Here is an 18,999-nt window from a genome sequence, read left to right as displayed (position 1 = left end):
TGGTGCAGGGGTTCTCTTATATGTACCAGGTGTGTAAAACTGGAATTTAGGACAGGCGTGATCACTCATGCAGGAAAAGGGAAAACAGCCTTGTCAAGAGCTATGGACTAAATGATCAGCAGTAGCTTGCTGCACCTGATCCTTCTGCATTTGAACTAACAGGCTTTGGGGAAAAGGTTGGCTTACACTGGTCTTTGGAAGTGCACAGCACTATTTTTGCTGAATCAAATGATCTTATCTAAGCAACACACTACAAGCATGCTAATCCTGTGGTCTGATGCCATCAGTGGTCTTCTGTTAATCCTGTCGCGCACATGTGCATTTGGAAGAGCAAACTATTCACCTGCAAAAGGACCCACTGAGGCACAGATATCTTTGGCATCTTTCAGGAAGGTCTGAAACCCTAGAGAGTTCAGAACAGCAATTCGCCAATGATGACCTCACCAAGCAGTTCACTGCATAGGACCTCTCCAAGGGAACAAACTGGAGGGGGGAAAGGGCACAGCTGTTGCAAGTTTTCAGCTCTGAAAATGGCAGCTACAGCCTAAGCCAGATTTATGTGTTAAGAGGCATCAGGGTTGGGCAGATCTTTGAGGGAGTGTTTTTGTGTCATCAAACAGCTGCTGCCAACTAAAATTTGAATCCCAAATTTAATTCTGTTTTTTAAAAAAATAATGTAAATCATGGTTAGTTGTAATTACATTTTGTCAGTTTGGACATCATGCAAACTGTTGTTACTTTCAACCAGAAGCAAGAAGGGAACATAGGCATATTTCAGAAGGAGGATGTATTCCATAGTTAGAACTAGCAAAATTATGTTCATTGGCATATTCCAAGCTCCAAATAGCCATTTCAAGTGTTCCAACAATGTTGTCCCTACCTCGAAAAAAAGTACAAAGAAACAAAGCCTCTTTTGAATGTTCCAAGTCACATAAATGGCATGTGGCTGTCTGGCGCAGCTCCTTTTCAAATTCTTCCAATTTTTAAAAACATGTTCTTCGGCTGCTACTGCTGGTACCGCATTTGTTTCTTGAACATTGCTGTCTGAGAAACTGCCAAATGCAGACTTGCCTTTATGCATTAGAAAGGAAAAAGTCACAACTTTGTGACCGTATTAACGGTGTTATATTGTTCATGGGTTGTATTTGAAACACCTCCTCTCTTCCTCTCCATTCAGAAGACTCTAGGACTGATGCTATTGTTGTGCTATTGGATTGTTATGAATGGTACTGACAACTGCTTTCTATGAACTTTTTGTAAAAGCTGTAGTTGTATCTATATCTGATTCTTTATCAGTTTTGAAAAGCTGGGCCTAAATTTGTACAATAACAAATCACATATTCCAGTTGGCCAAACCAAGACATGTTGGTTTCTATATATGTGATCATCCTTTCTTTCCAGCCCCACAGTATAATGTTTGCTCTGATATTGTGTGAAGATAAAATATCCTGGATACTATTAATTAGTGTTCATGTTTATTCTTCTCTGCTCAGCCAACAGGAAAAACAAAAACGAAGCAGAGTAATTACTGTTCTAGAAATCCTAAATATTCAGATGCCTGCTAAAACTATGGTGAGAAATGAAACGCTATCCATATCTGAGCAGAAACTGATACTTTAACTTATTTGACTTATTTCATTAATTTAAATCAATGTCATAAAGCTAATTAATCCTTCTCTATCGAATAAGATTTTATTCTGCCACACAGAGAATTTCCCTTTGAAGGCAAGTTATGGGACTTCTCATTTTAAACTATATTTATCAAGGTTACAGTTTGCTCTAGATATTAGAAGAAATGGATGGTGTCTGCTCAGAAAGTGGGGCTCAGTTTAAAACAAGATAAACATATAACTTTATTTACACTTTTAATGTATCTTAAGTGAGAATATGTCCATCTTCTGGGATATTTGAACGTCTCAAATTTTATTTTATGACTGTTTTTCAAAACAAATAACACGATTCTCCCCATTCCCATTTTATTCTCACAGGGTTTACCTAAATCAGAAATATTAAAAGCAAGCTGCTGACCCCACTCTTCATCACGTAGGAAATTTGACTGGATGGTCTGCTGAATTTTAGTTTACTAATTGTGGGCCAATGTTGTGAATTGAACCTGAAAGTAGTAGACTGGTTTAAAGATGCTGGCTTCAAAAAGTTATTTTTCCCCAGTTTCCCACACCTACCTACCGCCAACTGTTCATTCTTCCCCTAGCAACTTACAGCATCTTCTTGAGTCATACGGTCACTGTGCTAACAGTAAGGAGGACAGCTTTTATACTGCATCAGTGATGGCTGGGTGATGCTACAAGATGTTTTATGTCATTGGTGGGTGAAAAGGCCCAGAGTCTGCATCACTCTGACCATATAAGAGCTGGCCTGTTTCCTAAAACTTTGCAAGGAAAGTGAGGCTGAGAGACACATGACTGACCAGGAAATTCTGAAGTTGAGTGAAAAACAAAACCAGGTTTTCCTGGTTTATGGTTAATAGTCTAAACAGTATATGGCATTAACATCTCTGCACTGAGAGCCTTCAGATTAAGATATACAGGTAGTCCTCGACTTACGACCATAATTGAGCCCAAAATTTCTGTTGTTAAGTGAGACATTTGTTAAGTGAGTTTTCTCCCATTTTACCTTTCTTGACACAGTCGCTAAGTCAATCACTGCAGTTCATAAGTTAGTAACCAGGTTGTTAAGTGAATCCGGCTTCCCCATTGACTTTGCCCATCAGAAGGTCGCAAAAGGGGATCACGTGAGTGTGGGACACAGCAACGGTCATAAATATGAGCCAGTTGCCAAGCATCTGACTTTTGATCAGGTGATCATGGGGGATGCTGCAAAGGTGGCAACTGTGAAAATTGGTCGTAAGCCACACTTTCCAGTGCTGGTGTAACTTTGAACGGTCAATAAATGAACTGTTGTAAGTTGAGGACTACCTGTACTGTATGGAAAGAAATTAAGGTCGTGAAAGAATCTCCTTATGGTTCCAAAAGTACCTACCTCATTGAAGAGCAATTCCCTTCTCTGCTGTTTCCTGAGATCCATTTTTTTCACAGCCACTTGCCTTCCCGTGTGCTTCTCTGTGGCGATGCAAACGATACCAGTGGAGCCTTCCCCGATCTTGATAAAGTTGTCCAGGTATTCCCGTGGATCCCCTGGGCTCACCACCAGTTGCAAAGCTGCTCGGAACTGCTCGTGCGAGACCCTTGAGGGTTGTTGATCTGAGGTGGAACCCCAGCTCGGCGGAGGGTAAGAACTTGAAGTGATGCTGGGGGAGCTTGGGTAAGAAGCTGTGGAAGTATAATGTGAGCTCGGCTGCAGAGAAGGCTGGTGGTGAAAGTGAGAGAATTTGTGATAGATAGCTGAGTACTGATAGCCACTACCTGAATAGGTGGCTTTGCACTGACTCTGAGGTAGCTTTGTTGGGCCTCGTGGGTATGTGTCTGATCCAGAAAGGGGTGGACTTACTACTATCTGTGCTCGATCATAATCCAGCTGTGGAAAAAGGCACATCAAAAAGTTAACGTTTGCTCTTTTTAACTTTCCTCTCCAGGTGGGTGGCCATCAGACTGTCTTACTAGTTGCTTAGATGCCTTTGGAAACACATGTTCTAAAGGTATCCTGTTCAATTAGTACACTGTTGCCCCTTTATCAAAGGCTTACTTGTCTTCTCAAGCAGGGCAGAAGACATTGTTCAAGGGTAGGGGAGAAGCAAGTGACACCTCCCCCCCACCAGAACTGGCTTTCAAAGCATGGATCTAAACCTTCTGGTGGCCCAAACTAGGCAGCCTACAAGCAATCGTCTTTTAGGAACAGGGTATCATGGCCCACCAATTTGTTACAATGAACCAATGGTTTGATTGAAAAAGATTCCAGGTTCTAAATCCAGTCTTTCTAATCAATGGGATATTGGTTAACAGGAGGAAAATCCCTAGCCTCAGTCTTTGGAGAGCTGCTGACAGAGCAGACAGCTTTGATCTGATTTTCAACAGAGCTGATTCATGTGGAAGTCATGGCTGGTTTTTTTTTAAGATGTATAACCTCAGACTCCAGTCAAGTCAAAGAGACTTTCTAACCAGAGCAGAAGATAAATGCTCCTGAGCTAAAGAGGTAGGAGGTGTTTGAGGGCAGACTCAAAGAAGGGAACAAGAGGCAGGATTAAATATCTATGGAGTCATCATCCAGGCAAAAACCTTTTTTTTTGGAGGTTGAATGTAATGACACTGTCATGAAATGCTTAGATTTCATTGTATGAAATACATTCTTAGCTTTAAAATAACCTGCGACCCCTTTGTCTCCAGTTCTGCTTGCTGATGAAGCCCTTTTAAGTTCATGTTTCCAAAGTCTAGCAGGAAAATTCAGATTTGGGGTAGCCTTGTAATTCTTTTTACTTCCCCATTCCTGAAGGTGCTACTGACACTAAGTGTCCTTAGCTTCTTTATGTTCTGCTATGCTATGGCACCCATCCCCAGACTTGATAAGTAGCAACAAAGACAGACAGACAGACAGACAGACACATAGCATCACTAATGATCCAAAACATTTTCTGAATGTTTTTGAATTTGGATAATAAATGGCATCACTGGGTTTCAGTAGCCTGGGGGGATGAGCTCCAGAGGCCTCATGACCTTGGCATGAGGGTAACATGAGTTGCCTACTAGTCTCTTCCACAGATAGTTTTTAGAATACAGGTCCCACCCAACTGCAAGGTATTCTGCAGAAGCGAGGGTGCAGGGTCTGTCAAATGGACTTGACCTGGGTTTCAATTCCCTTTTCTGTAGGCACAATGTTGAAAAACATTGCCATAGATCAGGTTGGGGCAACCCAATCAGGGGCCACAGATGGTTCCTCTCCTTCATTTATTTATATAAAAATATGTGCACCACCTATTTCATAGGCTTCAAGGCAGCTTACAGAAAACAACATAGCAATGCCCATGGAAATAAATATGGAGGGTACCCCAAATTAAAAACCAAAGTTAAGGCAGCTCCTGTCATCATTAGTATTGGTACAGCCGCTGAAATACCGTAAGACTGTCAGTGCTTTTGTAAAGGGCGAGCAGTTAAAGAGTATCATATACTTCCAAGGGCAAGATGTTGCAAAGGGTGGAGACAGCACTGAAGAAGTATCAGCAGGCTACTGACTCCTTCACCACTTCTCCACCACCAATTCTCAGCATTCTCTTGTTGAAGAGATGGAAAAAAATTGGACTGGGAGAAAAGATCCTATAAATGTCTGGAAACCCAAGCCCGAATTGAGGGCTTTATAGGCGATGTGAAACAGCACTTTGAATTGAAGCTGGAAGCAAATTGCCAGCCAGGCCAGTGACCACTACTTTGGATAACACTTCCAGATCTTCTACCACTGGCTGGCAAGTAGGCCACCGTATTTTAGAACACTTTTAACTTCAAAGTCAGCCTGGTATAGAACGTCGCGGTGGTCTTTCTGTAAAGTGATGAGGGCATGGATTATGATCTACAGGGCCTCCTGGTCCCAAAAGTTCCACAACTGGTGTACAAAGCTAGGCAAAGGTCTTGGGGCTCTGGCCAATATCTTCTACTATAAAAGCCACAAGTCCAGTACTACCCCATGGATAGGTGGTCATGTAGCTATAGATCAGGTATAGTTTCTTCTCCATTGTTTAAGGCCAATCACTTTCAGCCCACTCACCTCACAAAATTGCTTGGGGAAAAGAGGGAGCATTATACATGCTGTCTTCAGCTGTGCAAAAATAAAGGCAGGCACATCCTGCTATGATATCTTTTTAACACCATGACACACAACATTTGCATATCCTATGTCCTTGGGAAGGACTCGGTAAGTTGGAAAAAATTCCAAATCCATAATAATACAGGTAATACTCAGGTTACAACCATTTGTTCAGTGACTGTTCAAAGTTACAACTGTGTTGAATAAATGGTACTTATGACTGGTCCACTGAGATTTGGCCAATGTAGCATCCCCACAGTCACTGAACTGCAATCTGGGTGCTTGGTACTTGGCTTGCAATACCTTGCAGTGAGATGCAGTCATGTGATCACAATTTCCAATGTTCCCTGCTAGTTTCACACTACCAAAATCAATGGGGAAGCCAGCAGGAAATTGGAGGTTGCAATCACATAAGGTTCTTAATAATGGCAACTGGAATTGCCAGAATTGCCATTGTACATTACATGGTCACATGATGTGATGCTTTATGACTGTATTGCTTAGTGATATAAATTCTGATCCCAATTACTGTCATGCGAGAACTATCAATAATAATAATAATAATAATAATAATAATAATAATAATAATAATAATAATAATAATAATAATAATAATAATAGATCTTTGGGAAGGACCTTTATAGGTGATAGAACTGCCAAGTCCAGTCTAAACATCTGGGTGACTATGCGATGAACCATAATAATGCTACAATAAGCAGAAACTTTCAAGCATATTTTGTATGCTTTAAAGGACTGAGAGGTATCTGGCTGGTCACTTTTAGCAAGTGAATTTTAGATTAGAAAAGAATTGTCTGATCCAGCTGGGCTACTCTTACAGCTGTCACAGTTGGAGCAGAGCAGCAGTTGCCATGCCTGAGGCAACCTGAAGACCAATTAAGACAAGGGTCTATGCAATGTATACCTCTAATATATATATATATACACCCTGTTTTCTTCCATGTCTGGTCACAGGGACATCAGTTTCTTGCTAAGGGGACAGGAGAGAGGATTTTGTGTTATCTCTCTTGATTGGCTGTGATCTGAGGTAACCAAACAATTCAGTAGTGGAGGTGGTTGTTCTCCCAACTGTTTGTCTGCTTGCTTTTGCACAGTGGGTACCTAGGTCTTACAGCAAAGCTATCCATATGCAATGCCACAAAGGGTTTTGTTTATCTGCGGACTTGATGCTGATCAGGGTTGAGAGGGAGTGATTTCCCGAAGGTCATCCAGCTGGCTTCTGTGTGTGGGAAGACTGGAACTTCTCTTTCTCTGCTTCCGGTCCAGGACCTTAGCCACTGCACCATACCGGCTTTCTTAGCCAACCAGTTCAAACAAAAATCCACCCTTGTCAGAAATAATTATCCTTAGCCAAAGGATAATTGACTTCTAAACCTTGAGTTCTCTTGAATTTCCATCATCCTTGGTTTAATTTTGGAAGAGGGGAGGAGATTAAGAAGAATTATGGGGGAAAAAACCTAACAGGATCGTGTAGAATGCCCACAGAACACAAAACAGAACAAGTTATCTTTTTTTTAAAAAAAATCCACTCTCCCAGCTATTAGTATACTAGTGTGCAGGAACGTGCACCTGCCTTTTCATGTCAGAACCGATTCCTGGCGACTGCCTGTTTTAGTCCTACAATCTGCTAATATTTATAACAATATTTAATTAAGCATTGGTGACAAAACCAAAACCACAGTGCACTGGGATCCGGCTTCAGTAGCATTCAGAGAATTGAACCAATACATGAAAGAGAGCCCTACAAATGGATCATACTCCTAATGGTGGTAGAAAAACTCAGATTCAGTGCTGTCACTCAATGCTAGTTGTTTGCAGACAAAAGCTAGGGTGTAGTATTAGCTACTATGGAAGGAGAATGGTGAACCACATGGCTCTTTGGTGAAATGCAGCAAGACTGTACAAAGGATCCAGAGGACAATGAATTGCATTTTTTTCTTCTTCTTAGCTTTTTTGGATCATCTGAATATGGATCCGTTGGTTGTGACAGGAGTTAACTGACCACCTTGTCATCTGAGCCTGATGTCATGGACTAAAAAAGAACAACTGTCCCAAAGTCAATCAGATGGTGGGGGTAGAATTCACAGTTTCCTAGCTTCTAGCCTGAAGCCTTAATCACTGGACCAGGGGTAGGCAACCTTGGCTCTTTTATGACTCGTGGACTTCAACTCCCAGAATTCCTGAGCCAGCTGGCTCAGGAATTCTGGGAGTTGAAGTCCACGAGTCATAAAAGAGCCAAGGTTGCCTACCCCTGCACTAGACCAAACTGGCTCTCAAAACTGAATCTGCAGTACTTCACTGAAATCCGTGCAATACAATATGTTCTTTCAATTTGAATATTAATTAATTATATTAAAGAATTTCTCAACTCTAGGAAAGCATGAATTACATTTTTCAACAACGGATTTACAGCTTCATAAATGTTATCTAGTGTCACAAATACACTTTCTCACGGATCTGCGTATTTGCCTTTATGGGTAGTCCTCGACTTATGACCACAATTGAGCCCAAAATTTCTGTTGCTAAGTGAAACACTGGTTAAGTGAGTTTGCCCCATTTTGTGACCTTTCTTGCCACCGTTCTTAAGTGAATCACTATGGTTGTTAAAATAGTCAAACTGTTGTTAAGTGAATCTGGCTTCCCCATTGGCTTTGCTTGCAAGATGGTTGCAAAAGGGGATCACGTGACCCCCAGGATCCTGCAACCGTCATAAATATGAGTCAGTTGCCAAGCGTCTGAATTTTGATCACGTGACCATGGGAACGCTAAAACAGTTGTAAGTGCGAAAACTGGTCATAAGTCAGTTTTTTCAGTGCCGTTGTAACTTTGAACGATCACAAAATGAACTGTTGTAAGTTGAGAACTACTTGTCCTGAGTTTGACTACTGAACCATTTAGTTCCACCTCTCCAGTTTTATTATAACTGATTTTTTTAGTGCCTAAGCCTTCTCTCACCGACCTTTTATCGAATAGAATAAAAAAGTGGCTTTGACATGGATCCAGGATTCTGCACAAGCCACTTTTCCTGCAGTTTCACAATATTTTTTAAATTTAGGCATCTGAATTGAGGGCACTAGCATTGAGAAATAAGTAAAAGGCTTAAAATATGGGCCAACTCTGCGAAAGATCACCTCAAGTAAAGAGGATGGAAACTGGAGTTTATATATAACTGGAAGAAGTCAAAATCAAGAGAAATCAGATCTCAGAGATGCTAACGTAAAGGGAGGTAGAGCTAGTTGTTCCTGATAGACAGCTTGGAATCAGCAAAGAAAATCAGAATTAGGGACTCCAGCGAGACACGAGTATCTGTCTGAAAGAATACAAAGGGAAGAAATGGAAGTAATATCTGAATAACGTTAGGAAATATGTGAAAAATATGTGGAGAAGTTTATTCTGGGGAGCAATGGCAAGAGGAAAAAAAAGGAAAAGCTTACACTTAAATTGGACAGGAGAGAGAGAGAGAGAGAGAGAGAGAGAGAGAGAGAGAGAGAGAGAGAGAGAGAGAGAGAGAGAGAGAGAGAGAGAGAGAGAGAGAGAGAGAGAGAGAGAGAGAGCGCAAACAAGAGACGAGCCTCAAGTGAGAAAGAAAAACTACTTATGAGTACAATAAAAAGTAAAAACACAAGGCTTTTGGCCCTGCAGCTACCAGAGTTAGGGTTAGCTTCGAGAGATGAAGGATTCAGGAGTATTGTTTGGCCACTTGGCCAAGGCGAAGTAAGGGAGAGCATCAGCAATGAGGGAAATTGCACAATAGATCTGACTGGAGAAGTTCCTACAAAGAGTCAGGAGCAGACGGGTACAGAAGTTCCAACCAGAAGGGATTAAGCTATCCAGGGAAAGAATGAAATGGCTACGTGGGACTTTTGCAGAGACTGCTGTGGACATTTTTTTGCAAGGAAGGAGAAGAGAGGTGGATTGTTTACATATGTTCTGTTCTTCTGGAATGTTCTGCGCAGTACTTTTAAGGGGATTGTTGTGGGCAAATTGCTATCTGGGCAGGTCTGTCTGCGGAGCATAAGTCAATTAACTCATGGAGTTCAACAACTTGTCTTTTCTTGTACCTGCATGATACTGTCTGTATATCTGGACTGGTGTTGTTTTCCTAAGGCAAGTGGTAAAGTTGTTTTTGCTTGTTTAGAACCAGGGCTTAAATATTTTTTTTCTTAGTGGATAACTAGGAGGGAGTCTTATGCTGTTTATAGCAGACCCCACCTCGGCCCCAGAAATCTGGCAATAGGTTTTGTTTAAAGTAAAAGTCATCGGAATGAGAGGTTTCTGCTTGGAAGATCTCTGAGAGAGCCCTTTATCAAACCTTTGCAGTTGCTGGCTTAAATACAGTAGGAGCTACATTTATTTACAGATGGGTTTTAAAAAATCTTTAATTGGTCAATAATATTACTAGTCTTAATGTTAGTCTAGTAATAATACCTTAATATCACTTGATAAACATACAGTAGATTGCCATGAAAGTTGGACCATAAGAAAGGCCAGTCCTAGAGGAGATCAACCCTGACTGCTCTTTAGAAGGCCAGATCCTGAAGCTAAAACTCAAATACTTTGGCCACCTAATGAGAAGGAAGGACTCACTGGAGAAGAGCCTAATGCTGGGAAAGGTTGAGGGCAAGAGAAGAATGGGACGACAGAGAATGAGGTGGCTGGATGGAGTCACTGAAGCAGTAGGCGTGAGCCTAAATGGACTCCAGAAGATGGTAGAGGACAGGAAGGCCTGGAGGAACGTTGTCCATGGGGATGGGAATATCTGCAAAAAAAATTACAATATGGGAATAGAAAGTAGAAGCTCACCATCTCCAGTTCTTACACAGCAGCATTATTTTAGAAAGATATAAAATAAGATGCTGCCATTTCCTAAATGATCTTCTAAAGCGATTATCCAGTTAACTTTAAATTTCCCAAATTGATTATTTCTAATCTACATCAGAACCAGTCCTGGGAGAAAAAAGTATGAGTCATACTCTTCAAAGCAAGCATCAGAGCAATATTTACACAGTTTTTAATCCAATTTGCTTCTGAACTTTCAGAATTCAGTAAACAGCAGTCTTTATGTCTCTCTCCCCCCCTTTTTTAAAAGTCTTGTCTCATTTTTTATCCGCTAATACTTGACATTCTCAAATATGTACCTATGTAGATGAATGATTCAAAAAAAGAAAGCAGGGGAAAAAAAGAATAATAAGTCTTTTCTGAAAAGAGTAATTTTCAGCACTGTGCTGAAGCAAGCAAGCTCATAATAACTCCACTGTGGGTGGGAGTTTAGAAACAGACTCATGATGTAGCACAATTACAAATAATTATAGCAGTGAATCTATTTAATCAATCAATTTCAGTGGTAAAGCACGGGGCAGGGGTGGACAAAGCAGAAGCTCCATTCAGCGTTGAGTTACTAGTTTCACTGCTGGCTGCCAGCCAGAAGTCCTCTGATCCATGTTAGTTAAATGCACATTAATCTGAATTTGGCAGTGTAATCAAGGACCCAACTGAACTGTGAAATTGAATTCTGCAGTGGAACTTCATTTGACCATTTTATGCTAAGGCTGTAGGGAGGAGCGATGGGGGAAGCCTGCTGCAGCATCAATTTATCTCCGTAGGTTGCTGCACCGTGAGGGAACAACCGACTTCTATCCAGCACAGGAAGAGAGATGCACAGCAAGAATCAGATCTGTTTAACCACCTCTGGAGATTCCTTCACTGGCCCTTCTTTTTCTTTTTTTTTAAATCTCTTGGGAAGTTTTGACGAGAAAATGGATTTCCCTGGCTCTTGAAAGCTGTTCTGAAGGCTAAAACCAGTGGGTGTGTTGGCCAGTTTGTTTTAAAGACTGCTCATTCATTAGTTCCAAAACAAATATGCCAATTATCCTCTAACTATATTCTGGAGCATCGAATTCTGAGGCATAAATAAATTGGGAGTGAACAACAGACGCATATGATAATTGTATGTCAATTCAACCTCCTAGGAAGAGCTCAGAATATTTTGTGAAAGGATAATAATAAAGAGAATGTTTAAGACAGTCCAAGAATTTTATCTGGACTGGAAGAAATGGAAGCTGACAACCAGAGGCAGTGAAGTCTCAATGGCTGTTCTGCTGAAACCCCTTCAGAACTATATTCCATCTCTACATTTCCAAACGTCAGAATGTCTTGGTTGCATAAACGTTTATTTACGATGCCTTTTTGATCCCATATTTCATCACCATCACTGAAAAGTAAGCAATGTCAGTTTGCTTGCATCATTCTGCTCTGGGTTGGAGAGAAATACTACAATAAGGTTTCGATTGTTTTTAACAAAGCTCCAAGTTTGAGGCATCATCGAGATAGATTACCTAGGCATTACTTTCTAAACTACTCTCTGTGACCATACCTGGAAATCTGGAAGCTACAAAATGAAGAAAATAAATTCCTGAACCTGCCTTGCATAGTCCTGACCAAATATGATGGAATCTATCTATATATATCACACAGCAAGACACTACAACTTTTGTTGCAGTGGGAAAGGAGAGCTTATCAAAAGGAAATTCTATATTTATGCTGTGGCTTCTGCAGGATTGCTGTGTCATGTGATTTTGGACTAAACCTTCAGATGCTATTACAATATTTTTCTTTTGTGGTGATTTATACATTTATTTTTGGAGGAAATAAAGCAGTTGTCTGCTTTTTTTCCAACCTTGCTCCTGGCATTATATGCAGTTCTGCATCTTCTTCAAGTAAGCTTTTTTTTTTAATTAATGGTTGCGCAGCTTGAGAAAACTGTAATATAGGAAATAGTCTGGATTGTATTCTGCTTCCTCTATAAAAGTCTTAACTCTTGGATCATGATATAGACTGATCAGGTCAATCCCTCTGCCCATTAGTGATCTGACATGTAGTTTAAAAATATCAGAATTATTTTGCATGAAAGTCTGCAGGAGAAAATAAAAAGCTGCTGTTAAAATACTCTCGTTCATATATTTTACACATATGCTATTTCCTGTAATGTATGCAGGAAGAAAACTGTAAACAACCTAACATGGTCCAGGCACAGATATCTGTAACACTGCAAAGTCAATAACGTGTGCTATATTTATTGAATTGATATCCCATTGAGAGTGATGAGATTGTGACGAGAAAGAAATCAGGCAAACACATAAAATTATATACCTTTCCAAGTATAAAATATGAATCGAGATCAATGAAACCACCCTAAGGAAAAGATACAAAAAATGAAAAAGAATCACTTCCTCAAATCCAGGTCAATGAAGCAGATTAAATTCTGACAAGACATCCATCAAAGTTGCAGCAGTGAGACAGAACACACTGCTGCAGAAGGTAACAGGAGCTCAAATGCATCTGCTATTGTCCTTGGCACAGTTGCAATTCTACATAAGCTGACCTCAAAGTAAGCCTCATAGAATTCAGTAGCACGTTCTTGTGAACAGAGGTGTACAGATTGGGTCTATTTAGTTGGCTATGCGGTGGCTATGTCCCTGGTGCTTGAATAATTCAGGGTTTTTTGGACAGGTAGGGAAAAATATGGATAGGAAAGCAGCAAGAAAACCAACACATTAAGAGACCTCAAAGAAATAGGATGTGGGAGATACCAGCAGAGGAACATGAGCCATGGCAGATCCTCATCCAGAAATTTAACCAGTATAAATTACATTTCCTTACCCTGGACTGAAAAATGGACAATGGATGTCAACTCCACACAGAGCTGACTTGTTCAATTAAACAAAATTAACTGCTGTTTTATTCCTCCATTGTGGGTTCACACAACTTCTTCTGTGGCTTGAAAGAAAAGGAGCGTGTTCTTTTTGACATGCTGTTCTGTCTATGATAAAACATATATACGTCTCTATACTGTACTTCATTGAAGGCTCAGCTGAAACACGAACCCGACTTAAAACAACTAAAAAAACCCTAATACTCTGTACAAGGTATAACAAAGGTCTGGGATTTGCTGCCCGATGATGTGGGACTTGCTGTGGGCTTAGACAGCTTTAAAAAGGGATTCGTCAAATGCCTCAAGAGTGAATGTGTCTGGTGCTATCAGGAGATTAGCCATGGCAGCCAGATACATAGGTTGAGTTTTGACAAGAAAGTACTTCCCTCCAATTCCCCATCAGAAAAGTAAATTTGCCAGCTTTGTGCTCTTATTAAGCATTTTCTGAAGGTATAAGTGTAGTCATGTTGGAAACAGGTTGGCAACCGTATCATAGCTGCGCCATGTAGGACTGCAGGCCGTAGGTAGTGATTGACCAAATACTTTAGAAACAATTCCGCAGAGCCCTCCAAAATGTTTCCACCAAACACACTTTTTGTGAGATGGAAGGGGAAATTATTAGACATATAGGAGTGGGGGTAAAATGCCTTAACTGTCTTTAATTTTGGAGTCTAGTTCTGGCCCAACAGAATTAATGTAGCCTTTGACTTGAAAACAGTTAACCAGCTCTAGACTGTGTGGATTTTTGCTCTGAAGGTGAGGTTTCTTTTATTATTATTATTTTTGGGGGTGGTGGTGGTGGTATTCAGTTCACAATGCCCTAGACTGAATCAGATAAATCAACTCTTGCTCTGGAAAGATTCCACTGAGTTCAACAGTACTAACTCAAATGACATGAGATAACATGAAAAGTTTCTTCCATGGTTTTATCTGCCTGGCTTACAGGGATCCAACGATAATTATACGATCAGGTATAGCAATCACCAGCAACAAATGTTTGTGCTAGGAAGTAAGTATTCTGTCAAATTGTCTGTGCCTGTTCCAATATTTTATGAGGATTAGTTTCAAAATAGAAAACTGTCAGTATGATGATGATGATCTATTGGAAAATGTAGGGGTAGATTTATTGATGAGGGGTGTAGAATTGTTGAATCTTTTTGGGAAGGAGAAATCCAAAATGAGTAGGACAAGTAAAGCTTAACTAATGAGCTGAAGAAGTACAGGACTTGTCTGCTGTTTAATAGCACACAAAATATCATCACCAGCTTAATTTCATTTCAACCTTCATTCATGGTTCATGCCTGCATGCATCTTTGTGTGCGAGTAGAAACCTAACCAAAGATTGTCAAACAAGGCTGATTCAGAAGCAGGTAATTTATAAAATGATATCCCAATATGAGATTTATTTGGGGAAAAGATTGTGCCCTGAAGCTTTCCTCTTTTTCTTTGTTGAACAATGCCTCATAAAAAGCAGGATATTTACCATATTTAGCTTCTACAAGCTAAACTAAACAATTCAGCCTATTTAGCTATAGTAGTTGGGAGCTTACTATAACAAGGGGTGTTATGGGAATCAGGTAGTTTTGCATTTACAGTTCCCCTAAATTACTCACCTTCTTTCTGATTTTATCCAGATTATTTTCTGCCAAGAAAATGATTTTATGTATGATTGCTTGGGCAAATGCTTTCATGAATTAAGTATGAGGCAAACAAGAGAAGTAGTCACCAGTTGAACATTTCAACTCTTTACGAAACATATATTATGTATTATCTGCATCTTAAACCTCATCCAAACATAAACTAAGATACACAACTAAGCCTGCAGCAATCTGAAAACTAGGTAGCTTAAAAAGTATTTATCCCTCATGTACATATTAACATGTATGATTGATACCAAAATACAAGCATAGTTGAGGTACCCATGAAATATTAACCCACAAAGAAGGAATATGAGAAAATTCCTAGAAATGGACTAGTTCCTTCCATTTCTATTGACCTTAAGACAATTTTCATCTAGATTTATCTACTTAGTGCTAATATTAATCTTATTTGACTTCTGTCCCATATTTAGAAGAAGCAGGAATACTGCATTCAAGATGTTCATTATATCACAATGACAAAGATTTAAAATGAAAAAACCTTCATGCTAATTCATGTCAATTTTCTGGAGCATAAACCCCTCTTTAGACCTGAGGCACTGAGACATTACTAAAGGGAAACATAGTGTTTAAATTCTGAAATGATAGTAAGGTTAAAAATGTGGACCTATACAAATTTACCTTTTGAATGCCTGCTGTTGTTTCTGACAATCGAGGATAGGTGTAGGAACTATATGAATACCCTTGCTGATTGGACTTAAAAGCACTTGCTCCATAGGGCATGATTGGCTCTTGAAGGCCAGACCCTGATCTTGACCTTTGCCTCATGGCTGGTTGAGGACTTGCCTGGTTCACATAGGATGATTTTGGTCTTTTGTCGTAATCATCCTTGGACCACTCGCTGTCACTGTATTCTAGTCCTTCTCTGGAGTATTGACTGTGAAGAGAAGTTCTAGAGAGAGCATAATGAAAAGGCTCTTTATAATCCAGAGAAGAGTGACTAGGTACCCTCCGATATTCCAGCTTCAGGCCACCATAGTCATTCAGTTTACTTTTTGTTTCCAAGGGAGTGCGATAATCTGGTAAGAATCTAGAGATGTCAGACTTCAGAGGCTTGGCTTCAGAAAAATACATCTCACTTGGTTTCAGCTTGGCCATGTGTCCATTTTGCTTTGCAGCATAGCTCCCTTGGGAATATCTGTCTGCTTCTTCCCCACGAAGGCACCTGTCTCTGTATTTTTCAACAAAGAAGTCAGTCCCTGTATCTGACTCGCTAGAATACTGTGAATAGGTGACAAAGCCATTTTCTTGCTGGTGGATTTCTATATGGTTGGAGGATCTTAGGTGAGAAGTGGGAGGACTCTCCTTCCGAAGTGAGTTGGAACGGGTCACGGAGATATTGTCAAATTCTTCCAGCAAGCCATTGATTGAAGCATCCTTGCAAGGTTTATTTCCTCTAACGATGGTCTGGGAAGAGAAGATAGCTTTTGATTAAAGGCTGCCTTTGATTTAATGCCATAGCAATAAAACCACTCAGCAGTGTCATTTCAGCAATATTGCAAAGAACATAGGGACAGTCCACTATATCCTTTTATCAGGTAGAAAATTTGGGGACAAAATGTCATTTTCCCCCAAGGTGCATCACTGCATACTCTTGCTAACTCTATCCATAATAATAATAATAATAATAATAATAATAATAATAATAATAATAAGAAGAAGAAGAAGAAGAAGAAGAAGAAGAAGAAGAAGAAGAAGTTGGAAGGGACCTTGGAGGTCATCTAGTCCAACCCCCTGCTCAGGCAGGAAACCCTATACCATTTCAGACAAATGGCTGTCCAGTCTCTTCTTAAAAACTTCCAGTGTTGGAGCATTCACCACTTCTGGAGGCAGGTGGTTCCACTGGTTAGTTGTTCTAACTGTCAGTATTATACTGCCAAGAAAAAAAAACTTAAAAGGTTGGAAATTTACCATGATTTTCTAGATATTCTTGATTTCAACAGCTTTCTGCCCACCTTGCATATGGAAAAGTCAGGAATGATGGGATCAGGGATGTCTGCAGAGGAGTTCAACAATATCAAAATGGCAGGTGTGACCAGAGAATGAAAGCCTCATCCCTTTTTATGTGATGCATGACATCCACATTTCAAAGGATTGGGTTTTGATTGCAAGTCGTGTCCACCACACTGATGTTCTTGACTTTCCCTGTGGACACTCCTGGATGGAAGTTACCCTTTAATAATAATTAGAGCCACATAGTTACTGCACATCTGACCCAAAATACTGATAATAAGACTTTTATCCAAGACCTCAGCTAACTGGCTAATTAGAGCAGCGATCTGATTCAGTATATTTATTTTATTAATTTGTAAAATTTATTAGGTGCCCATGTTGTCTCATGGTAACTCTGGGTGGCTTTACAATATTAAAAATCAAATTATATAAATTACTAGTTATATATATATATATATATATATATATATATATATATATATATATATATATATATATATATATATATATATATATATATATATATATATATATATATATATCCCCTTCATGGATTACTGCCTTGTCGTGGCGAAGGGGCTTGCGTAATTCAATGAAGCTATGAGCTATGCCGTGCAGGGCCACCCAAGACGGACAGGTCATAGCAGAGAGTTCTGACAAAACGTGATCCACTGGAGAAGGAAATGGCAACCCACTCCAGTATCTTTGCCATGAAAACCCTATGGACAGTACCAAAAGGCAAAACGATATGACGCTGGAAGATGAGCCCCTCAGGTCGGAAGGTGTCCAATATGCTACTGGGGAAGAGCAGAGGGCTAGTACTAGTAGCGCCAGAAAGAATGAAGCGACTGGGCCAAAGCCGAAAGGACGCTCAGCTGTGGATATGTCTGGTGGTGAAAGGAAAGTCCGATGCTGTAAAGATTTTTTCTCCATAGGAACCTGGAATGTAAGATCCATGAATCAAGGAAAACTGGACGTGGTCAAACAAGAGATGACAAGACTGAACATTGACATCTTAGGTATCAGCGAACTAAAATGGACAGGAATGGGTGAATTTAATTCAGATGACCATCAGGTATACTACTGTGGGCAAGAATCCTTCAGAAGAAATGGAGTAGCCTTCATAGTCAATAAAAGAGTAGGAAAAGCAATACTGGGATACAATCCTCAAAATGACAGAATGATCTCAGTTCGAATCCAAGGCAAACCATTCAATATCACAGTAGTCCAGGTCTATGCCCCAACCACCAGTGCTGAAGAGGATGAAATTGACCAGTTCTATGAAGCACTACAGCACCTTATAGAACTAACACCCAAAAATGATGTTCTTATCATCATGGGGGATTGGAATGCTAAAGTAGGAAGCCAAAAGATAACTGGAATAACAGGCAAGTTTGGCCTTGGAGTGCAAAATGAAGCAGGGCACAGGCTGATAGAATTCTGTCAAGAGAATACAATGGTCATAGCAAACACTCTTTTCCAACAACCCAAGAGACGGCTCTACACATGGACATCACCAGACGGTCAACACAGAAATCAGATTGACTATATGCTCTGCAGCCAAAGATGGAGAAGCTCTATACAGTCAGTAAAAACAAGACCAGGAGCTGACTGTGGCTCAGACCATGAGCTTCTCCTTGCAAAGTTTAGGCTTAAACTGAAGAAAGTAGGGAAAAGCACTAGGCCACTCAGGTATGAATTAAATCATATCCCTGTTGAATATACAGTAGAGGTGACAAATAGATTTAAGGAATTAGATCTGATAGACAGAGTGCCTGAAGAACTATGGACAGAGGTTCGCGACATTGTACAACAGGTAGCAACCAAAACCATCCCAAAGAAAAAGAAATGCAAGAAAGCAAAATGGCTGTCTGAGGAAGCTTTGCAAATAGCTGAGGAAAGGAGGGAAGCGAAAGGCAAGGGAGAAAAAGAAAGATACACCCAATTGAA

At 40.1% G+C, this 18,999-nt stretch overlaps 1 protein-coding gene across 1 annotated transcript in view; it reads right to left on the bottom strand.

The window, feature by feature from the left end:
- PAK5 (p21 (RAC1) activated kinase 5) overlaps positions 1-18,999 on the bottom strand; it is a gene marked incomplete at its 5' end in the record, with an annotated part of 104,465 nt that overhangs the window by 17,162 nt on the left and 68,304 nt on the right. The window contains 2 exons of the mRNA XM_081314449.1: positions 3,001-3,495; positions 15,718-16,503. Of these exons, the coding sequence (XP_081170575.1) occupies positions 3,001-3,495; positions 15,718-16,503 (1,281 nt within the window). The remainder of the gene's footprint in view (positions 1-3,000; positions 3,496-15,717; positions 16,504-18,999) is intronic.

The sequence above is a fragment of the Vipera berus genome (genome assembly GCF_964194415.1).
Source record: "Vipera berus genome assembly, chromosome: 1".
NCBI classification, from domain to species: domain Eukaryota; kingdom Metazoa; phylum Chordata; class Lepidosauria; order Squamata; family Viperidae; genus Vipera; species Vipera berus.
This window is presented reverse-complemented; position numbering and strand designations above follow the sequence as displayed.